Source organism: Salvelinus alpinus, chromosome 21 (assembly GCF_045679555.1).
Source record: "Salvelinus alpinus chromosome 21, SLU_Salpinus.1, whole genome shotgun sequence".
NCBI lineage: Eukaryota > Metazoa > Chordata > Actinopteri > Salmoniformes > Salmonidae > Salvelinus > Salvelinus alpinus.
In genome coordinates this window covers 17,407,021-17,430,338 of record NC_092106.1, presented here as the reverse complement: position 1 = coordinate 17,430,338, position 23,318 = coordinate 17,407,021, and the positions used below count along the sequence as shown (strand labels likewise).

General features: G+C 46.3%; 1 protein-coding gene across 4 annotated transcripts in view; it reads left to right on the top strand.

The window, feature by feature from the left end:
- LOC139547932 (neurobeachin-like) overlaps window positions 1-23,318 on the top strand; it is a 295,912-nt gene that overhangs the window by 63,122 nt on the left and 209,472 nt on the right. For 3 of the 4 annotated variants that reach the window (XM_071357132.1, XM_071357131.1, XM_071357134.1), the window contains exons 10-28: window positions 50-207; window positions 6,776-6,884; window positions 8,202-8,354; window positions 9,658-9,826; window positions 14,969-15,048; window positions 15,633-15,695; window positions 16,209-16,306; window positions 16,964-17,056; window positions 17,383-17,491; window positions 17,830-17,911; window positions 18,160-18,283; window positions 18,426-18,618; window positions 18,818-19,165; window positions 19,361-19,669; window positions 19,744-20,181; window positions 20,458-20,675; window positions 21,106-21,259; window positions 21,736-21,759; window positions 21,888-22,068. In XM_071357132.1, coding sequence (XP_071213233.1) covers window positions 50-207; window positions 6,776-6,884; window positions 8,202-8,354; window positions 9,658-9,826; window positions 14,969-15,048; window positions 15,633-15,695; window positions 16,209-16,306; window positions 16,964-17,056; window positions 17,383-17,491; window positions 17,830-17,911; window positions 18,160-18,283; window positions 18,426-18,618; window positions 18,818-19,165; window positions 19,361-19,669; window positions 19,744-20,181; window positions 20,458-20,675; window positions 21,106-21,259; window positions 21,736-21,759; window positions 21,888-22,068 — 3,103 coding nt within the window. The remainder of the gene's footprint in view (window positions 1-49; window positions 208-6,775; window positions 6,885-8,201; window positions 8,355-9,657; window positions 9,827-14,968; window positions 15,049-15,632; window positions 15,696-16,208; window positions 16,307-16,963; window positions 17,057-17,382; window positions 17,492-17,829; window positions 17,912-18,159; window positions 18,284-18,425; window positions 18,619-18,817; window positions 19,166-19,360; window positions 19,670-19,743; window positions 20,182-20,457; window positions 20,676-21,105; window positions 21,260-21,735; window positions 21,760-21,887; window positions 22,069-23,318) is intronic. The other variant, XM_071357133.1, reaches the window with a different exon arrangement.

The following is a 23,318-nucleotide window of genomic DNA, read 5'->3' as shown; positions in this document are numbered from 1 at the left end:
TACGTCTAATTAAGTTACAGTAAACTAACACTGTATTGTTCCCTGGTAGGATGTGAAGGCCATAGTGACCCACTCCATCCACAGTGCCATCCACTCAATAGGAGGGATCCAGGTGCTGTTCCCTCTCTTCTCCCAGCTGGACTACCATCAACCCAATGCCCAGCACAACTACCAGCACCATGAGACCCAGCTGGAGACTACCGTCTGGTGAGTGCATGAAGTTTCTGACATCTTCAAGTAAGTGTCTGAGTCTTCTACTATGAGAATGTTGAGAATGAACTTTCTAATTTACCCTGTCTTGCTGATCCTTGTCCTGAAGGTCCAGTGTTGTCCTTATCAGAGCGCTCCAATGAGCCCTGTTCCAATCAGAGCTCAGCCATAATCCTGATTTAGCTCAGTGACAGAGACCACACTGGGGAGAAACACACACAGCAGCTCTGAGTCAGGCTCTGCTCTGCCTCTGGCCCTCTATCTGGTGCAGCCAGGGCTAAGCCTACTGGTTAGTGTAGTCCCAGCCCTGCCCTGGGTTAAGCCTGATGGGTAGTGTTCCATCCCATACCAGCCCAGCCAAGCCAGCTAGTGAACTCTGAGTGACTGCCTATTCCAGTGAGTCTACCACTAAACTAACTGATGACTTAACCTTAACGCAGGGATGCAAAGTTAGGACCCAAACATATGATATGTGATGTGTGATTAACTCTACAATTAACTCTGTAAATGTAAGATTTCCAGATTGTCCTACTAAATTGTGAACGTAAATTAAATCAAACAGTTACTCTATAAATGAGGAATGCATTTACTCAAATCAACTAACAGATGTATTAGTGACGAATGAATTAACACTCAATTACAGTATACATGAAATACATTATACAGAATAAAAAAGGGTAAATGTCTTACAAATAAGACTCTGAGGGAAAAAGTCTAATGTGTGTCTGTACACACATTGAGCTTGCAAACAAGGCCTCGATGAACCAAAAGAGACTCCGATCTTTTATCCTTGGTAAAACAGAAAATCACATAAATTAACATTTCTTTGCACTTTTCTGGGGGAAAACAAAAGGAAGGACATCACAACCGGATTCTAATCTAATTATCAAACTCGTAAATGTTAGTGTAACGACAGGGCACCAGGAAGCTGCCCAGTAACCGAAAGGTTGCTGGGTCGAATCCAAGAGCTGACAAGGTAAAAATCTGTTGTTCTGCCCCTGAGCAAGGCAGTTAACCCACCTTTCCCTGGGCACCGAAGACGTGGATGTCGATTTAAGGCAGCACCCTGCACTTCTCTGATTCAGAGGGGTTGGGTTAAATGTGGAAAACACATTTCAGTTGAAGGCGTTCAGTTGGGCAACTGACTAGGTATCCCCCTCCCTTTTCCCTTTTATCTGATAAGCGATCAGTCAATCATACAATTCTGACCAGTCTTTCTGAAAATACATTAAATCAGAACATGTACAGTACAACAAGACATATCAAACTGTTCAACTCTTTGAGCTCTCCAAACATGATAATAATACAAGGTCAGGTCCAATTTTAATCGCTTTCAACCTTGAGGGCTTCTCCTGTACTTCATGGGAATGTCCTGCCCAGGGTTGAAGGTGCGAGCAAGGATGTACCTCACTCTTTGAAATGGTAAAACATGGTTATTTCTCTAGATTGAATAAACTACAGAACAAAATACAAACCCTCCAAACCAAAAAGTCCTGTGGTGTTGATGGTATCCGAAAGGAAATGATAAGATATACAGACCACAAATTCCAATTGGCTATACTTAAACTCTTTAACATCATCCTCAGCTCTGGCATCTTTCCCAATATTTGGAACCAAGGACTAATCACCCCAATACATAAAAGTGGAGACAAATTTGACCCCAATAACTGCCGGGGGATATGCGTCAACAGCAACCTTGGGAAAATCCTCTGCATTATCATTAATAGCAGATTTCCTCAGTGAAAACAATGTACTGAGCAAATGTCAAATGAGCTTTTTACCAAATTACCATACGACAGACCACGTATTCACCCTGCACACCCTAATAGACTAACAAACAAACCAAAACAAAGGCAATTTAAAAAAAGCTTTTGACTCAATTTGCCATGAGGGTCTGCTATACAAATTGATGAAAATCGGTGTTGGGGGTAAAACATACAACATTATAAAATCCATGTACACAAACAACAAGTGTGCAGTTAAAATTAGCAAAAAACAGACACATTTCTTTCCAGAGGGCTGTGGGGTGAGACAGGGATGCAGCTTGAGCCCCACCCTCTTCAACATATACAGTGCATTTGGAAAGTATTCAGACCCTTTCACTTTTTCCACAGGCTTATTCTAAAATGGATTGAATAAAAATAATTCCAGATCAATCTACACACAATACCTCATAATGACAAAGTGAAAACAGGTTTTTAGAAATGTTTGCAAATGTAGCTCGAAGGAATTGTCCGTAGAACTCTGAGACAGGATTGTGTCGAGGTACAGATCTTGAAAAGGGTACCACATTTTTTTGGCAGCATTGAAGGTCCCCAAGAACACAGTGGCCTCCATCATTGTTAAATGGAAGAAGTACGGAACCACCAAGACTCTTCCTAGAGCTGGCCGCCTGGCCAAACTGAGCAATCGGGGGAGAGGGGCCTTGGTCAGGGAGGTGACCAAGAACCCAGTGGTCACTCTGACAGAGGTCCAGAGTTCTTCTGTGGAGATGGGAGAACTTTCCAGGACAAGGCATTTATGGTAGAGTGGCCAGACGGAAGCCACTCCTCAGTAAAAGGCACATGACAGCCCACTTGGAGTTTGCCAAAAGGTGCCTAAAGCACTCTCAGACCATGAGAAACAAGATTCTCTGGTCTGATGAAACCAAGATTGAACTCTTTGGCCTGAATGCCAAGCGTCACGTCTGGAGGAAACCAGACACCGCTCATCACCTGGCTAATACCATCCCTACGGTGACGCATGGTGGTGGCAGCATCATGCGGTGGGGATGTTTTTCAGCAGCAGGGACTGGGAGACTAGTCAGGATCGAGGGAAAGATGAACGGAGCAAAGTACAGAGAGATCCTTGATGAAAACCTGCCCCAGAGCCCTCAGGAGCTCAGACTGGGGCGAAGGTTCACCTTCCATCTGGACAACAACCCTAAGCACACAGCCAAAATAATGCAGGAGTGGCTTCGGGACAAATCTCTGAATGTCTTTGAGTGTCCCAGCCAGATCCCGGACTTGAACCCGATTGAACATCTCTGGAGAAACCTGAAAATAGCTGTGCAGCAACGCTCCCCATCCAACCTGATAGAGCTTGAGAGGATCTGCAGAGAAGATTGGGAGAAACTCCCCAAATACAGGTGTGCCAAGTGTCATACATAGTAGTGTCATACATTTGCAAAAATTTCTACAAACCTGTTTTTGCTTTGTCATTATGGGGTATTGTGTGTAGATTGATGAGGGAAAAAACGATTTAATCCATTTTAGAATAAGGCTGTAACATAACAAAATGTGGAAAAAGTGATTCTACAACCACCTAAAAGGAAGCAATTCCCAAACCTTCCATAACAAAGCCATCACATACAGACAGATTAACTTAGAGAAGAGTCCCCTTTAGCAAGCTGTTCTTGGGGCTCTGTTCACAAACATAAACAGACCCCACAGAGCCCCAGGACAGAAACACAATTAGACCCAACCAAAACATGACAAAAATATAATTACTTGATACTTTGGAAAGAATTTACCAATAAAACAGAGCAACATGGAATGCTATTTGGCCCTAAACAGAGAGTACATAGTGGCAAAATACCCGACCACTGTGACTGACCCCAAAAATGAAGGAAAGCTTTGACTATGTACAGACTCATTGAGCATAGCCTTGCTATTGAGAGAAGCCGCCATAGGCAGACCTGGCTCTCTAGAGGGATACCTAGTGAGTTGTCCAAATGAATGTATTCAACTGAAATGTGTTTTCTCTGAATCAGAAAGGTGCGGGGGGCTGCCTTAATTGACATCCATGTCTTCGGCGCCCGGGGGTTAACTGCCTTGCTTAGGGGCAGAACGACAGATTTTTACCTTGTCAGATCAGGGATTCAATCCAGCAACATTCCAGTTACTGGCCCAATGCTCTAACCACTAGGCTACCTGCCGCACCAAGAGAAGACATTGTGTGCACACTACCCACAAAATGAGGTGGACACTGAGCTTCACTTCCTAACCTCCTGCCAAATGTATGACCATATTAGAGACACATACAGTATTTCCATCAGATTACACAGACCCACAAAGAATTCGAAGTCCAATTTTGATAAACTCACATGTCTGTTGGGTGAAATTCCACAGTGTGCCATAACAGCAACAAGATTTGTGAACTGTTGCCACAAGAAAAGGGCAACCAATGAAGAACAAACACCAATGTAAATACAACCCATATTTATGTTTTTTATTTCCCCTTTTGTACTTTAACCATTTGCACATTGTTACAACACTGTATATAGACATAATATGACATTTGAAATGTCTCTATTCCTTTGAAACTTCTGTGAGTGTAATGTTTACTGTTCATTTTTTATTGTTTATTTCACTTTTGTTTATTATCTATTTCACTTGCTTTGGCAAAGCCTGTTGAATTGAATTAATGCCATTAATCATGATTGACAACACGGTGTGCTGGCGCCAGCCAGTTGCAGACGTAGTCTGTATCCATAGTCTAAGAAGGTCATCATATCTCCCCACTACACTGGCTCTTGTCCTGCAGAGCTGTGTGCTCATCACTGTGTCCTTGTGATTTGTCTGGGCCTGGAGAGAGTCCCTCTGGAGGATGGGAGGAAAGCGGATTAGCGAGTGTCAGAGAGCGCCTCTGTCATACTGCCAAGACACAGTCACTCTGCCAGGACAGGCTTTAACTGAGGGACCCACTACGAAGACAGTAACTGACCCCAATGCAGCAGTAAACAGCCCCTCCACTTCTTCTCAGAGGACACCATGTCTTTGGGATTAGAGACTGATAAAAGGACTAGGAGATGGGCTGGGGCTACAATATGAGGTTTGGAGCAGGGGCTAGGAGACTAGGCTAGGGCTAGGAGAGAAGGCTGGGGGTAGGAGAGAAGGCTGGGGCTAGGAGATGAAGCTAGGGCTAGGGCTAGGAGAGAAGGCTGGGGCTAGGAGATGAAGCTAGGGCTAGGGCTAGGAGAGAAGGCTGGGGCTAGGAGACTAGGCTGGGGCTAGGAGAGAAGGCTGGGGCTAGGAGAGAAGGCTGGGGGTAGGAGAGAAGGCTGGGGCTAGGAGATGAAGCTAGGGCTAGGAGAGAAGGCTGGGGGTAGGAGAGAAGGCTGGGGGTAGGAGATGAAGCTAGGGCTAGGAGAGAAGGCTGGGGGTAGGAGAGAAGGCTGGGGCTAGGAGATGAGGCTGAGGCTGGAGCTAGGAGAGAAGGCTGGGGCTAGGAGAGAAGGCTGGGGCTAGGAGAGAAGGCTGGGGCTAGGAGATGAGGCTGGGGTTAGGAGAGAAGGCTGGGGCTAGGAGATGAAGCTAGGGCTAGGAGAGAAGGCTGGGGGTAGGAGAGAAGGCTGGGGCTAGGAGATGAGGCTGAGGCTGGAGCTAGGAGAGAAGGCTGGGGCTAGGAGAGAAGGCTGGGGCTAGGAGATGAGGCTGAGGCTGGAGCTAGGAGAGAAGGCTAGGGCTAGGAGATGAGGCTGGGGGTAGGAGAGAAGGCTGGGGCTAGGAGATGAGGCTGAGGCTGGAGCTAGGAGAGAAGGCTGGGGGTAGGAGAGAAGGCTGGGGCTAGGAGATGAGGCTGAGGCTGGAGCTAGGAGAGAAGGCTAGGGCTAGGAGATGAGAATGGGGGTAGGGGAGAAGGCTGGGGCTAGGAGATGAGGCTGAGGCTGGAGCTAGGAGAGAAGGCTGGGGCTAGGAGAGAAGGCTGGGGCTAGGAGAGAAGGCTGGGGCTAGGAGATGAGGCTGGAGCTAGGAGAGAAGGCTAGGGCTAGGAGATGAGGCTGGGGGTAGGAGAGAAGGCTGGGGCTAGGAGATGAGGCTGAGGCTGGAGCTAGGAGAGAAGGCTGGGGGTAGGAGAGAAGGCTGGGGCTAGGAGATGAGGCTGAGGCTGGAGCTAGGAGAGAAGGCTGGGGCTAGGAGAGAAGGCTGGGGCTAGGAGAGAAGGCTGGGGCTAGGAGAGAAGGCTGAGGCTGGAGCTAGGAGAGAAGGCTGGGGCTAGGAGAGAAGGCTGGAACTAGGAGATGAGGCTGGGGCTAGGAGGAAAGGCTGGAACTAGGAGATGAGGCTGGGGCTAGGAGAGAAGGCTGGGGATAGGAGATGAGGCTGGGGCTAGGACATGAGGCAGGGAGCTGGGGCAAGGAGAGAAGGCTGCGGCCAGGAGAGGAGTCTGGGCCTAGGAGATGAGTCTGGGGCTAGGAGATGAGGCTGGGAGCTGGGGGGTTAGGATATACAGTCTCTAGCTGATTGCTGACTTCCTCAGAAGATGACCTTGAATTAGCCTATCCTCTGTCTGTCTCTCTGCCTATCTTCAATTCTGCTGCTGCCTTATATAATTTTCCCTTTCGACTACCTGACTGGTAGGATATCAGAGGAACAAGGTTCACCTAGAGATGGTAAAGGAGAATCTACACTACTGAGACACAGACGCCCCAGGACCACCATAGTGTATGATATAATGATGCTATTGCACAGTAGAGGAGCAATTTATCTACATTTTGACACATTTGGCTTTTTATGTTAGCACTCCTGCACACCTCCTGATGTGTGTCCATATCCTTATAAACCTGTGTGTATGTGTGTTCCAGTGCCACCCTCCTGGTGTTCCTCGTTGACCTGTTGAAGAGCTCGGTGGCGATGCAGGAACAGATGCTGGGAGGGAAAGGATTCCTTGTAATCGGGTTTCTGCTGGAGAAGGTAGAAACTCTAACCTAAACCATAAAGCACACTGGAGATAAGGCTCTTTGTCATCTTCCATAGTTTTGAATGTATGTACTGCTTTGCTTTGATGTTGTGTCTATATGGGTTTTTAATGATCCAATCATTTCAATCAATCAATCAAAATCAATCAATTAAATCAATACATCATACCTTGTACCTCAAATGGCACGCTATTCCCCATATAGTGCACTACATTTGACCAAATCTACAGGGTTTGGTTTGGCCTAATAGAGCTCTGGTCAAAAGGTAGTGCACTATATAGGGAGTAGAGTGCATTGTAGAGTGCATTTTAAGTTGACCCGTTCTTACTTTCTATAGTGTGCCAGGCAACAGCTGATGACAGTTATTTATAGATTGATATCTTTCAACCAATGTCCCTTAATACTCTGTAGTTCAAACGCCTCTTTGCTCCTCACTCTCAGTCAAAGGATATCAGAAAAGGACCAGAATTAGATCCATGGTTCTGAAACAGACAGGGACACAACAGGGCATCATGCCAGTCAGACGGACTCTGTAATGCTGTTTGAAACATGGAGCCCAGTAGCCCTCGGACTGATAAGATCAAACTACAGATAAAAGAACAGAGCAGAGAGGCACAGAGGTGAGGAAGAGATTTGGAAGAAGGATCCACTTTGTGTTTTGAAGGGTATGTAGTCTCACTGCTTCCCCAGCCAGCCGCTGTCAGGCTGTGGCCAAAATGACATCCTATTCCCAACATAGTGTACTTATTTTGACCAGAGCCCTATGGGGCCTCTTTGGACGCAGACAGACTGTCCTGTAGCATCCTGACATCTATCCATCAGAGTCCAGCAGAGCCCAGATCTCAGGGCCAGGAACAGGTGGCTGTAACAGGGGCCAGACGGGGGAAGCACTTTATCCCTCTCTCTCTGTCTCTGTCTCTCTCTCTCTCTCCTCTCCCTCCCGCTGCCAACTCTCCCACACTCACACCATCCTACCATCTGGTTTAGATCTGTTTATACCACAGCTAGAATATTAGGAGAGACTACCTGTACCTGGTCAGGAGACATTTTGACAGACAACAATAATAACAGAAAGACTCTTGGATGCTCAGTCAAATGCTCTCAAACTTTGCTTTTTTGGTGAAATGTCTATACATCCCAGTTGATTACTTCAAAATGGTGAAATTCCTCGATGGCACTGCCCATGCTAAAACAGGCAAGTGAACCCTCTATTCAACTCTATGGTTGGCTTATTATATTATTGATTGATTGGTTGACATGGTTGATTGATTGATTGAGTATCCAGTGGTCTGACCATTCCCTGTGCCTGCAGTCCTCCAGGGTCCACATCACACGTGCTGTCCTGGAACAGTTCCTGTCCTTCGCTAAGTACCTGGATGGGTTAACCCATGGAGCGCCACTCCTCAAACAGCTCTGTGACCACATCCTGTTCAACGCAGCCATCTGGATACACACCCCCGCCAAGGTAAGCCCTGCCCGACACCCCCGCCATGGTAAGCTCCATCCCCACCCAATCTGGTTCCATGGTAACCAACCGGAGTTCTGACTCACTGAAGACTGTTTAGAGCATTACTCACTTCTACCATGATCCATTATGTAAGACAACAGGGTCCTGATATTAGTGGATATTTTCTCCTCTGTATTGAAGACTGCAGCACTGACTCAGGTTTACTGCCAGCTGTCACAATCAGCTCCTCATCCCTGAGAAGTATTGAAAGTTAAAGAGTGAAAACACATAATTACCCGTGAATAAGTGGATGAGGCGGATCAGAGGAGCTGTGCTGTGGAGAGAGAAGAGAGAGAAGAGAGAGAGAGAGAGAGAGAACTTTTAGATATCTCCTCTCCGTTAGATGGAATAAAAACTGTAGAGGGACTGTGTAGGATTATTGTCCAGTCTATTGCTAATTACAGAGGCTGTATTAATGAGCCTGAACAGAGCGGAGAGATGGAGAGAGAGGAGAGGGGGGTGATGAGAGGAGGCTGTTATAGTGTGTTCTAATGAGTGTGATGTATGGTGAGCCACAGCAGCCTGTCTCACTCTCTGTTCTACACCTGCATGGAGGGTGATGGGCTCAGCTCAGCTTGAACCTCTTTAATTCAGTTCACAGCCTTAATTGAATACCTTGAGCAGCCTGGAGTTGTCAGGACCCGGTGCGAGAAACAGTCACTAATAATCGTCAGAACCCAGAAGATGAGGCAGACACAGCAGTACTAGCGATAGTGGTTTAATAAAGAACAAAATCTCCAGGCAAAGAAACTAAAACCACAATGTCCAAAAATCAAGCCAAAAGGCACAAAAATGGAAATCCTCCAAAATACTAAAGAAACTCCACAAAGTGGTAAAAAAACAGCAGGGAAAAACAAACCTCAAAAGACTACTCAAATAATACACAAAACTAAACCAGAGAACCTCTGGAAAATCCAACAAGAGAAAACACTGAATAAAACAAGGCTTGGGCTGGGGCTGGGTGCTAACTTACAAACACAGAGCAAGGAACTAAGGAACACACAGGGATTAAATACTAACAAGGGAATGACCTACAGGTGCAAACAATAATTGGAGCAAGAAAAACAAAAGGTACAAAAAAGGTGCAATGGGGACATCTAGTGACCAAAAACCCGAACAGTCTTGGCCAAAACCTGACAGGAGTGAGTTATAAATGATTACCTGATAGCGATATTCATGTAGAATCACTGGGTATAGGTTCATGGTTTGTTTGTTTGTGTGTGTGTGTGCGCATTCATGCGTGTGTGTACTCTCCCCTCAGGTCCAGCTCTCTCTGTACACATACCTGTCTGCAGAGTTTATCGGCACGGCAACCATCTACAACACCATCCGTCGTATTGGGACTGTGCTGCAGCTGATGCACAGTCTGAAGTACTACTACTGGACCTGCAACCCTGAGGCCAGCAGTGGCATTACACCTAAAGGACTGGGTAAACACACACACACCACAGGTCCAGAGATGACAGGCATCTCCTCTCTGTGTAGTAACAGGCTGCCATGAGGCGGCTGTCTGCTGTGTTGGAAGTCAAAATCTCCCTGAACTGTCATGTCATCTTCCTCTCTCAGCTTTTTTCTCTCTCTGAAACTATTCAGAAGGCTCCGAGGGCCAGGTTCTGATACAGGCCTACAGTATATGGTTGGAAGCAGTACTGTATGTATCCTACAGGTCAGGTTAGAACAGTGCTGATGACCCTGGTCTTTGTCTCAAATGGCATCCTATAGGGCTCCAGGCAAAGGTAGTGCACTATGTAAGGAATAGGGTGCCATTCGGACGTAACCACAGGAGAGAAGTGCAGTTTATTCCACAGAGGAAGTAGATGTGTATTAACTGTGTAATGAATAGTTGATGCGGCAGCTTAGCCTCTATTGACAGAGTTCACATGGTTAGTGATTTCTCATGAAGCTTAGAAAACAACAAATACCATGACCATTAATCAGCAGTAGGCTGGAGAATGTTGCCAGAGCTACAGACTAGTCCTATATGAAATATTGAGCAGAGCTACAGTACAGATCTATGTGAAGTAGGATACTGAGTGTGTTTGTCTGTGGTAGGGAGAGTTATATATAGACAGCTCTGGAACATTCTTCTACGTTTCTATTCTGATCTGGGGAAGGGTTTGGACATTCTGGGTAGTTTTTCTGTTTTTACTGATGTTGATGAATAATAGATATTGTGTTATAGATTGCTTGTTTTGGTTGTTCTTACTAACGTCATGGCCTGTTTTGCTTTAGTATGTGTTGCAAAAACAGTGAGACAAACAATACTAGTGTATAAGATATTTGTTGAAGTTCGTAGCCGTGTTCTGTTTGTTGAGGTTAGTAGCCATGTTCTGTTTGTTGAGGTTAGTAGCCATGTTCTGTTTGTTGAGGTTAGTAGCCATGTTCTGTTTGTTGAGGTTAGTAGCCATGTTCTGTTTGTTGAGGTTAGTAGCCATGTTCTGTTTGTTGAGGTTAGTAGCCATGTTCTGTTTGTTGAGGTTAGTAGCCATGTTCTGTTTGTTGAGGTTAGTAGCTATGTTCTGTTTGTTGAGGTTAGTAGCCATGTTCTGTTTGTTGAGGTTAGTAGCCATGTTCTGTTTGTTGAGGTTAGCAGCCATGTTCTGTTTGTTGAGGTTAGTAGCCATGTTCTGTTTGTTGAGGTTAGTAGCCATGTTCTGTTTGTTGAGGTTAATAGCCATGTTCTGTTTGTTGAGGTTAATAGCCATGTTCTGTTTGTTGAGGTTAGTAGCCATGTTCTGTTTGTTGAGGTTAGTCGCCATGTTCTGTTTGTTGAGGTTAGTAGCCGTGTTCTGTTTGTTGAGGTTAGTAGCCGTGTTCTGTTTGTTGAGGTTAGTAGCCGTGTTCTGTTTGTTGAGGTTAGTAGCCGTGTTCTGTTTGTTGAGGTTAGTAGCCGTGTTCTGTTTGTTGAGGTTAGTAGCCATGTTCTGTTTGTTGAGGTTAGTAGCCATGTTCTGTTTGTTGAGGTTAGTAGCCATGTTCTGTTTGTTGAGGTTAGTAGCCATGTTCTGTTTGTTGAGGTTAGTAGCCATGTTCTGTTTGTTGAGGTTAGTAGCCATGTTCTGTTTGTTGAGGTTAGTAGCCGTGTTCTGTTTGTTGAGGTTAGTAGCCATGTTCTGTTTGTTGAGGTTAGTAGCCATGTTCTGTTTGTTGAGGTTAGTAGCCATGTTCTGTTTGTTGAGGTTAGTAGCCGTGTTCTGTTTGTTGAGGTTAGTAGCCGTGTTCTGTTTGTTGAGGTTAGTAGCCATGTTCTGTTTGTTGAGGTTAGTAGCCATGTTCTGTTTGTTGAGGTTAGTAGCCATGTTCTGTTTGTTGAGGTTAATAGCCATGTTCTGTTTGTTGAGGTTAATAGCCATGTTCTGTTTGTTGAGGTTAATAGCCATGTTCTGTTTGTTGAGGTTAGTAGCCATGTTCTGTTTGTTGAGGTTAGTAGCCATGTTCTGTTTGTTGAGGTTAGTAGCCATGTTCTGTTTGTTGAGGTTAGTAGCCATGTTCTGTTTGTTGAGGTTAATAGCCATGTTCTGTTTGTTGAGGTTAATAGCCGTGTTCTGTTTGTTGAGGTTAGTAGCCGTGTTCTGTTTGTTGAGGTTAGTAGCCGTGTTCTGTTTGTTGAGGTTAGTAGCCGTGTTCTGTTTGTTGAGGTTAGTAGCCGTGTTCTGTTTGTTGAGGTTAGTAGCCGTGTTCTGTTTGTTGAGGTTAGTAGCCATGTTCTGTTTGTTGAGGTTAGTAGCCATGTTCTGTTTGTTGAGGTTAGTAGCTATGTTCTGTTTGTTGAGGTTAGTAGCCATGTTCTGTTTGTTGAGGTTAGTAGCCATGTTCTGTTTGTTGAGGTTAGTAGCCATGTTCTGTTTGTTGAGGTTAGTAGCCATGTTCTGTTTGTTGAGGTTAGTAGCCATGTTCTGTTTGTTGAGGTTAGTAGCCATGTTCTGTTTGTTGAGGTTAGTAGCTATGTTCTGTTTGTTGAGGTTAGTAGCCATGTTCTGTTTGTTGAGGTTAGTAGCCATGTTCTGTTTGTTGAGGTTAGTAACCGTGTTCTGTTTGTTGAGGTTAGTAGCTGTGTTCTGTTTGTTGAGGTTAGTAGCTATGTTCTGTTTGTTGAGGTTAGTAGCCATGTTCTGTTTGTTGAGGTTAGTAGCCATGTTCTGTTTGTTGAGGTTAGTAGCCATGTTCTGTTTGTTGAGGTTAGTAGCCATGTTCTGTTTGTTGAGGTTAGTAGCTATGTTCTGTTTGTTGAGGTTAGTAGCCATGTTCTGTTTGTTGAGGTTCGTAGCCATGTTCTGTTTGTTGAGGTTAGTAGCCATGTTCTGTTTGTTGAGGTTCGTAGCCATGTTCTGTTTGTTGAGGTTAGTAGCCATGTTCTGTTTGTTGAGGTTCGTAGAACCTGGAGGTTACGTTATGATCCTTCTATTTCCATTAGATCTGCTTTTCCTTTGTCTCAGAGCACTGTGGTGTTGCCTGTAGATAGGGAGAGAGGGAATGGGGGGGAGAGGGAGAGAGATAAAGGGAAAGGGAGATAGGGAGAGAGGGAATGGGGGGGAGAGGGAGAGATATAAAGGGAAAGGGAGATAGGGAGAGAGGGAATGGGGGGGAGAGGGAGAGAGATAAAGGGAAAGGGAGATAGGGAGAGAGTTAGTAGATAATCAAGTGTTCAATTATAAGAACAAAGAGATGGTGGTTGGAACGGAGCTGCTGCTGCAGGTACACTCTGGCTACAACCCAAATGGCACCCTATTCCCTATATAGTCAACTACTTTTGACCAGGGCCCTTAGGTAAAAAGTAGTGGACTATGTAGGGAATGTAGGTAATAACGTGCCATTTGGGACGCAGGAACACTTTGTCTTTGGAAATGTTGCTGCTGGTTTCTCTGGGAGTCTGTAAATAGAGAGCCATCAAATTAAACCAATGCATCAACCTCTCACACACAGCCACTGCAGTGCAGGCTCAATTTCTCTCAATCCCTAACATGTGTTCGCACACACACAATCTCTCTCTCTCTCTCTCTCGCCCTTGCACTCTCTCTCTCGTTCTCGCTCTCTTGCTCTGTCTCTCTCTGAGTTATTCTGTTAGACACACAGTCTGTTGGTCCTGCTCCTCTTATGTAGTCACATCCTCTGAAGTCACATTTCTAATTTCAGGTCACACTCCCAGCGTCTGGAACTGATCCATTTGGATAAGAGCCGTAACAATATTTTCTAAATTCCAAATGGCATCCTATTCCCTACGTAGTGCACTACTTTGACCAGAGCCCTATAGGGCACTATAAGGATTAGGGTGCCATTTTGGACACAAACAATATTGTCTCATCTTGCACATGGCTGAGAACCTGTGTATCCTCACAAAACATAGAGTATTGATCAACCCTGTGAAATATTTTCCAAAGCTATTACTGCCTGCTTTATCTGAACCAAGCCAAGGGTGAAAGTAAAATTAGTTCAATTTCCTAAGTCTCTATAATAGGATGTGTGTAGGAAGCACGCTGTCATGATTGCTATGGATTAATTACCAGTCGAGTCACACTGACTCACTGTAGCGAGGAGGAGAAAGTGGATTTCTGCATTAATAACACAAACATAAATCATTTATCAATAAAGTGAACCTTATCCTCCTCCTGCCCAATACGCTCGGGGCAGGTTGACTGAACCAACCAATGAGAGCCTGAGGATCAACAGTCCATGAATGTAATTGGTTGTGATTAAGTTGGATGCAGCATGTGGATGCAGCTGTGTTGTTAAGGATGCTGTTATCTAGCGACGTGTTCTGTCCCTGTGCTGTGTTCTCAGACTGCTTTCTATTAATCAGTCTGACAAGGAGCTGAGGGAGCCTGTGTTGAAGGGTTACATTGATTTCTGAGGGGAAACAGGACAGTCAGATGTTGTGTTACATTGTGTCTGACAGCAGAGGACTATCCTCACTCTGGGAGATACATTCTCATATGTCTTGTGTAAATGAAAGCTTGGTGTTATTGATCTCTCTGTGGCAGAAACCTGTCCACGTACACTATATGTAGAACACAGTATGTTGACAACCTTTCAGATGAGTGGATTCGGCTATTTCAGCCACAACCGTTGCTGACAGATGTATAAAATCCAGCACACAGCCATGCAATCTCCATAGACAAACATTGGCAGTAGAATGGCCTTACTGAAGAGCTCAGTAACTTTCAATGTGGCACCGTCATAGGATGCCACCTTTCCAACAAGTCAGTTGGTGCCAAATTTCTGCCCTGGTAGAGCTGCCCCGGTCAACTGTAAGTGCTGTTATTGTGAAGTGGAAACATGTAGGAGCATCAACGGCTCAGCCTCGAAGTGGTAGGCCACACAAGCTCACAGAACGGGACCACCGAGTCCTGAGCGCAGTGCTGGGCTGCAGCTGTAATCAATAACCAACCGTCTGTAACGTGTCATATCTCATATCTGGTCAGTCATCTGGGTTTGGCAGTGACTTGTACTGCGCTCTGTAGATTTCTGATAGCGATGGATTGTCTCTGAGATGTGAAGTCAACATCAGACGTGTGTGTGTGTATGTGTGTGTGCACGTTACTGATCCCAGTGATTCGGTCTGTGTTTGTCCTCAGATGGTCCAAGGCCCACCCAGCAGGAGATCATCTCTCTCAGGGCTTTCATGTTGCTGTTCCTCAAACAACTCATCCTCAAGGTACTGCACACACACACGCACACACACACACGCACACGCACACACACACACACACACACGCACACACACACACACACACACACACACACACACACACACACACACACACACACACACACACACACACACACACACACACACACACACACACACACACACACACACACACACACACACACACACACACACACACACACACACACAGCTCAAACAGCAATTAACTTCCAATCTGTTCCTGCAGAGAGTCTGGTTCCTCATCAGAAGTGTTTAAACTTTACATCACTGTTAACAACAACAGGAGACTGGGGAACAAACACTGAACGTGCTGCAATATTATAGTCATTTCACAAACCAGCATTTGTCAACTGGTTCCAAAATTAGAATTATTATCCGTCAACAGCATAGCTCATGCCTACGTTTATCTCCTGGATACTGGCATACAAACACTCTGGCGTTAGCTACAGTATATAGCAGACCTGCCAGTGATCATTAAGCAATCTAAGGCAGTTTCCCATCTGTTTCTGTTAATAGTAGGAACACATTGTTTCTTTGGTCAGTGTGAGAACGTGTGTGTAATTTCTTAGGACCGAGGCGTGAAGGAGGATGAGCTCCAGAGTATCCTGAACTACCTGCTAACCATGCATGAGGTGAGTTTCAAGTCCCCATGGTTCTGTACTGTTAAAAAAATAAAATCATGTTTTACCATTATTTAACTTGGCAAGTTAGTTAAGAACAAATTCTTCATTACAATGACATCCTATCCTGGCCAAACCCTGAATACACTGGGCCAATTTTGCACCTCCTTCCCAATCACGGCCGGATGTGATTTAGCCTGGTTTCGAACCAGGGACTCTTGCACTGAGATGCAGTGTCTTAGACCACTGCACCACTCAGGAGCTGTAGTTGTATAGGGTTGAGAGATCTGTCCATTGATGATGCTCTACTGTATGGAGCTATAATCTCTCTATCTCTCTCCCTGTCTCCCTTTCTCTCTCCCTCTCCATCTCTCACCCCCCTCTCTCTCCCTTTCTCTATCCCTCCCTCTCTCTTTCTTTCTTTTTCCCATTCCCCTGTCTCTCTCTCTCTCTCTCTCTCTCTCTCTCTCTCTCTCTCTCTCTCTCTCTCTCTCTCTCTGTCTCTCTCTCTCTCTCTCTCTCTAGGATGATAATATCCATGATGTTCTTCAGCTGGTAGTGGCTCTGATGTCAGAACACCCAGCCTCCATGATTCCAGCTTTCGACCAGAGGAACGGCATACGGTACACACGCACACACACACACACACACACACACACACACACACACACACACACACACACACACACACACACACACACACACACACACACACACACACACACACACACACACACACACACACACACACACACACACACACACACACAGCCCTTGGGGAACAAAGCCCCCTTGCTGTTGATGCACAAAATGCATGTAATAACATCACATCTCTAACACTGGAGCCAGTGTTGTGAATCTACATGATACCTGTTGAATAATTCACATATTCTGTAAGAAGAAATCTACATAGAAATGTTATGATATTAACATATTCATTTTTATTTCAGACACTGATGATCAAACATACTGTATGCCCTGTGTATTCTATGAAATATACATGTATATCAGCCCCTGACTCCTGAGTTCTCAGAATCTTCACTGCAGGAAATGGAATGACTCAGTTTTGATCAGGAAAATAATTTAGTCGTCACTCCGACACACAGACTCTCAGCACAGACAGGGAGGTCTTTCCCTGCACACCCGACTAGTTCAGCCTGGTTTCATTGTCTGCGTCCCACCACTCCATTCCCTTTATAGTGCACTATGACCAGAGCCCATAGGGGACACAATCATTATAATGTCTACATGTGACTCATATGTCTCCTGTCCTGTTCCAGGGTGATGTACAAGCTGCTGGCCTCGAAGACTGAGAGCATCAGAGTCCAGTCCCTCAAAGTCCTAGGATACTTTCTCAAACACCTGGGACACAAGTGAGTTATTATCCCTCCCTCCCTCCCTCCCTCCCTCCCTCCCTCCCTCCCTCCCTCCCTCCCTCCCTCCCTCCCTCCCTCCCTCCCTCCCTCCCTCCCTCCCTCCCTCCATGAAAGACTGTCCCCAAGAGAGGTCTGATTCTATGAAAGACATTATCTTCTTCTCTTCTCCCCTCTTCTGTTCTCCCCTCTTCTCTTCTCCCTTCTTCTCTTCTTCTGTTCTCCCCTCTTCTCTTCTTCTCTTAAAATAAGTATTGTCTGAAGCGTAAATCTGTCATCCAGGGACTTCTAACAGGGTTACTGTGTGTGTGTGTGTCTGTCCACAGAAGGAAGGTTGAGATCATGCACACACACAGTCTCTTCACTCTCTTGGGGGAGAGGCTGATGCTTCACACTAATACTGTGTCAGTGACCATCTACAACGCGCTGTACGAGGTACATTCTTCTCTCTAACTTCTCTATAACTACACACACACACACACTTCTTCTTCAGGGATCTCTCGTAGTCAAGTATGATTTCCCTCCAGGTGTCACGGCTCCAGGTTGCGTTGTGGGTCTGGCTGGCCATGGGTCCTGAGATGGCTGAACAGGCCAATCCGTGACCTGTAGATCTTGTGGCAGTGGGGTCAGGGATGGTTATAGCCTCGTGCTGATAATCTCCTATAACCTCATTATGTCCACCCCACTGTCCTGTTAGAAGCAGAGACTACCTTGGTACATCCCAAATGACACCCTATTCCCTATTTATTGATTGTCTGTGTTCTTCCCATCAGATCCTGACAGAGCAGGTGTGTACCCAGGTCGTCCACAAACCCCACCCTGAACCAGACTCTACAATCAAGATACAGAACCCCAGTAAGTCTGTCTGCTATCCCTCTGAATGTTATTGTAGTCAAGTCAAACTTTCTTTAAAGTGCAGACTTAGCAAAGTTGTGTGTGTGTGTGTGTGTGTGTGTGTGTGTGTGTGTGTGTGTGTGTGTGTGTGTGTGTGTGTGTGTGTGTGTGTGTGTGTGTGTGTGTGTGTGTGTGTGTGTGTGTGTGTGTGTGTGTGTGTGTGTGTGTGTGTGTGTGTGTGTGTGTGTGTGTGTGTGTGTGTGTTCCAGTGATCCTTAAGGTAGTAGCGACCCTGTTGAAGAGCTCGTCCCCCAGTGTTGAGCTGATGGAGGTTCGACGTCTCTTCCTCTCAGACATGATCAAACTGTTCAGCAACAGCCGCGAAAACCGACGGTGAGGACACGCATGGACATGCACACACACACACACACACACACACACACACACACACACACACACACACACACACACACACACACACACACACACACACATACTATTACATAGTTAGTAGTAGTATATATTATTGTTCTAGGTGTCTGCTGCAGTGTTCAGTATGGCAGGACTGGATGTTCAGTCTGGGCTATATCAACCCTAAAAACCCAGAGGAACAGAAGATGATGGAGATGGTCTATAGCCTCTTCAGGATCCTGCTCTACCATGCCATCAAGTATGAGTGGGGAGGTTGGAGGGTCTGGGTGGATACACTCTCCATCGCTCACTCCAAGGTAAGACTCAGTGGCTGTCTGCGTCCCAAATGGCATATAGTGCACTACTTTTGATGAAGTTATTGATCATGTCTCTCCCTCTCTATATGGTAACCTACACGAGGCACATATGGAGTACCTGGCTGAGATGAGCTTGATTATTAGTTATAGGTGATTCATTCTAGATAATATTATTGATAATGTTTGTTCTATACTGTAGGTAACATACGAGGCCCATAAGGAGTACCTGGCTAAGATGTATGAGGACTACCAGCGTCAGGAAGAGGAGAACATTAAGAAGGGGAGGAAGGGTCTGGTCAGCACCATCTCAGGCCTGCAGGACCTCCAGGCCGGGGGCATCCAGGGGAACATGGAGATCAGAGAGATAGACTCCCAGACACAGACCCCGGAGAGCGAGGCCGACTACCCCGAGACCCCCGGCCACCCCCGGAACACACTGTCAGAGGGGAAGACAAGGGAGGAGGGGGGGCTCGGGGGGCCTGGGAGGACGGGGTCAGGGGTCAGAGTGGAGGTTCATGACCTGTTGGTGGACATCAAGGCTGAAAAGGTATGGTGTCTCCATCTGTTTTCATAGTTTTTACAGGTGATGAATTTAGCAGATGCTCTTATCCAGAGCAACTTCCAGTCAGTGCATTCAACTAAGTTTAGTTGGAAAAAAACACCACATATCACAGTTCTTGCAAGTAGACTCTTAAAATCAATCAGTCAGTCAGTTAATCAATCAATCCCTCCCTCTCCCCAGGTGGAAGCCACAGAGGTGAAGCTGGATGACCTGGACCTGTCTCCAGAGCCGCTGGGCGTGACAGTGGGTGTGGCTGGGGGTGTTGTCTCTGAGGACAGGGGCGGGACGTTGGTCCAGGTGGACTCCCTATTGGACAACGTTTACTGTGCTGCTGTAGAGAAGCTGAGCAGCAGCGCTGCAAGTGGAGTACTGGTCCCTAACGCAACTGTCGCCGTCGCGCCCGACAACCACAACACTGGTCCCCTCATCACCCTTGCTGATGACGACAAGGACAGTCTCCCAAGCAACAGCAGCTTCCTGTTTGGCCAGGTTAGTTCATCTTTATTTTCTTCTGCTTGTGTTTTGTTATGTGCAAGTTAACTAAACAGAACTGAACTCAACAGGAAGAGCCCCTGGTCCTGCCAAGTCCTGGTTCTAACCCTGATCCAGACCCCGAGTCCCCTTTGCCCCTGGGCCACAGCCATGACCTGGGCCTGCTGGACCACATGACTGGCAGCTCTGAGCTGGGGACCGTTGGCATGGTCGGCACGGTCAGTCCTGGTGGTCCGATCAGCAGCATCCTGGAGGAGGAGAGGTTGAAGCTCCAGACCACCCTGGGTGACGTCACCTCCATGCCCAGGGAAGAGGCCTGCTCTAAGGGGTCAGAGTTCACAGAGACCAGGGTTGGAGCTAGGGCTGGAGGGTCTGGGTTGTCGGAGGCGTGCGAGCCCTTGGCTGGTGGGAAAGGTAGTGGGTCAGATGCAGTCAGGAACACCTCAGACACAGAGAGGTCAGACGAAGGAAAGGAGGTTAAGAAGATACAGACCACTGCTACTACACAGGTTAGTTAAGTTGCAAGACCTCCCTCCCTCTTGTCCTCTCTTCCTCCTCTCCTCTCTCCCACTTCCCTTTGTCCCTCCTCTCTCCCTCCTGTTAGTGAGTCTGATGCAAGGAAGGATGAGAGGAGGAGGACAGAGGACTAAAATACTATTAATAGAGTCTCTGCTGTTATGTAATGACTCATTTTAATTTACACACTGCTTTATACACTGTGAATTACAGTTTTGTGTGTGTGTGTGTGTGTCTGTGTGTGTGTGTGTCTAATGTGTGTGTGTCAGTCCCTTCATAGTCGTACAGCAGCCCAGTTAGAGCGTGACCTGCGTGTGGACCTGGGCTTCAGAGGGATGCCCATGACAGAGGAGCAGCGCCGCCAGTTCAGCCCTGGCCCTCGCACCACCATGTTCCGCATCCCAGAGTTCAAATGGTCGCCCATGCACCAGCGCCTCCTCACCGACCTGCTGTTGGCCCTGGAGACAGACGTCCACATCTGGAGGAGGTGAGGGGACCGAGATATTGAGGACATGTCCCTAATCACACCATAGTCCATATGTAGTGCACTACTTTGTATCAAAGCCCAATGCCCCTCTGTAGTGCACTATTTCTGACCACTTTGGGCTTCCACAAAGGACATGCAGTAGAATGTTACATTAACATTTTGATCATTTAGCAGATGCTCTTACAGTCAGTGCATTCAACTAAGTTAGGTCAGACATCCGAATATCACATTAATTGAGAGTAAAACAAGAGTTACAGTATATCCTGCAGCCAGGGTTTCTAACTAGCCTTACTGTGGCTGATTATTCACCACGTATCCCTGACCTGACCTAAGACCTGACCTATGCTTAACATTGTGTGACATGCTACTGCATCCTAATTAAATTAACTGTAATCCAGTTCTCTCCCTCTCTCTTTCTGCCTCCCTGCAGCCATTCAACCAAATCCGTCATGGATTTTGTCAACAGCAATGAGAACATCATCTTTGTCCACAACACCATCCACCTCCTCTCTCAGATGGTAGACAACATCATCATCGCCTGTGGAGGGATCCTTCCTCTGCTCTCCGCTGCCACCTCTCCTTCTGTAAGTCATTCAGTCAGTCTTTCTACTACCTGTTCTCCTGTAAGTCAGTCAGTCACTTTCTACTACCTGTCCGTCTGTAAGTCAGTCAGTCACTTTCTACCACCTCTCCTTCTGTAAATCAGTCAGTCAGCTTCTCTGCCACCTCTCCTTCTGTAAGCCATTCAGCCTCTCTGTGGTGCCACACTACTATCTAGTGGTGGCTATTAGGAACTGCATGTTTATGTCTTAATTAATGATCGGTCTCAGAAATAGGACTAGTTGATTGTCTTTATTGATTGTAGCCGTTTTCATTTGCTCAGCTTCATTCTGCTAATGAGAATTTTACTTTGTCAGAGTCGTTTAAGTTGGTGATGGTTTCCTCTGTGTGTTTTGCTTATGTGTGTTAAGGATTGTATGTGCTTTACCTGCTGATTGGATCTGTTGATTTGAATCATCTGTTGTGATTTTTTCTTCTGTTTGTTTGTGTGCATGGCCAGAGTACCCAGGTTAGTGCATATGCTGTAAGTTTTATTTTCTTTCTAAACAGTTATTCTCTCAGGTACAATATTTAGTATTTCTGTGTCTTGAGTGTATATGATTGTCCCCTCTTCCCCATCCCCTGTCCCCTGAACCCCTGCGTTGTGAGCAGGCTGAGTTGGAGAACATCGAGGCGACCCAGGGCATGTCTTCAGAGACGGCTGTGTCCTTCCTGTCCCGTCTGATGGCCATGGTGGACGTTCTGGTGTTCGCCAGCTCACTCAACTTCTCTGAGATAGAGGCTGAGAAGAACATGTCCTCTGGAGGCCTGATGAGACAGTGTCTTCGACTGGGTAAGAGTCTGTGTGTGCCTGCGTGCGCGTGAGCTTGTCACACACATTAACTGTCATGTTCGATGATTCATGATATCAGTAAATGCCGTGGTAAAATCATTTCACTATCATTTCAATAATTCCAGTATTCCATGAAATTCTTTGATGTGGTCAACCTAGCTAATTCATTTTCTAAATGCACTGCTATTAGATAATAAATGTGCTTTGGTGAGTCATGATTTTCATAAATGGTGTGTGTCTGCTGTAGTGGTTGGTAGTTCAGTCAGGTAGCTTGTCTGTGTAAAGGCCAGACTTTTGAAGCTAGCTCTGAAGTAACTCAGAACAAATTAACGCTCACCACACACGCGTACGCACACACATAGGAGCTGATCGTGGACTACAGGAAAAGGCGGGCCGAACAGGCCGCCATTAACATCGACGGGGCTGTAGTGGAGCGGGTCAAGAGTTTCAAGTTCCTTGGCGTCCACATCACCAACGAACTATCATGGTCCAAACATTCCAAGACAGTCGTGAAGAGGGCACGACAAAACCTTTTCCCCATCAGGGGACTGAAAAGATTTGCCATGGGTCCCCAGATCCTCAAAAGGTTCTACGTCTGCACCATCGAGAGCATCCTGACTGGTTGCATCACCGCCTGGTATGGCAACTGCTCGGCATCTGACCGGAAGGCGCTACAGAGGGTAGTGCGAACAGCCCAGTACATCACTGGGGCCAAGCTCCCTGCCATCCAGGACCTATACAATAGGCGGTGTCAGAGGAAAGCCCATAAAATTGTCAGAGACTGTTTTCTCTGCTACCACATGGCAAGCGGTACCGGGGCACCAAGTCTAGGACCAAAAAGCTCCTCAACAGCTTCTACCCCCAAGCCATAAGACTGCTGAACAATTAATAAAATCTCCACCGGACAAATTACATTTACCCCCTCTCCCTTTTGTACACTGCTGCTACTCGCTGTTTATTATCTATGCATAGTCACTTCACCTCCACCTACATGTACAAATTACCTCAACTAACCTGTACCCCCGCACACTGACTCGGTACCGGTGCCCCCTGTATATAAACATTTTCTTAACTCTTTCTTGAACTGTACTGTTGGTTAAGGGCTTGGAAGTAAGCATTTAGGTCCCCACCGGTAAGGTCTACACTTAAAGTTTGATTTGATTTGGAACACACAGCTTATGTTTTACTATACCGGTGGAGACCTAATATTTATTTCCATTCAAAATCCTATTTTCCCTAACCCTAACCCT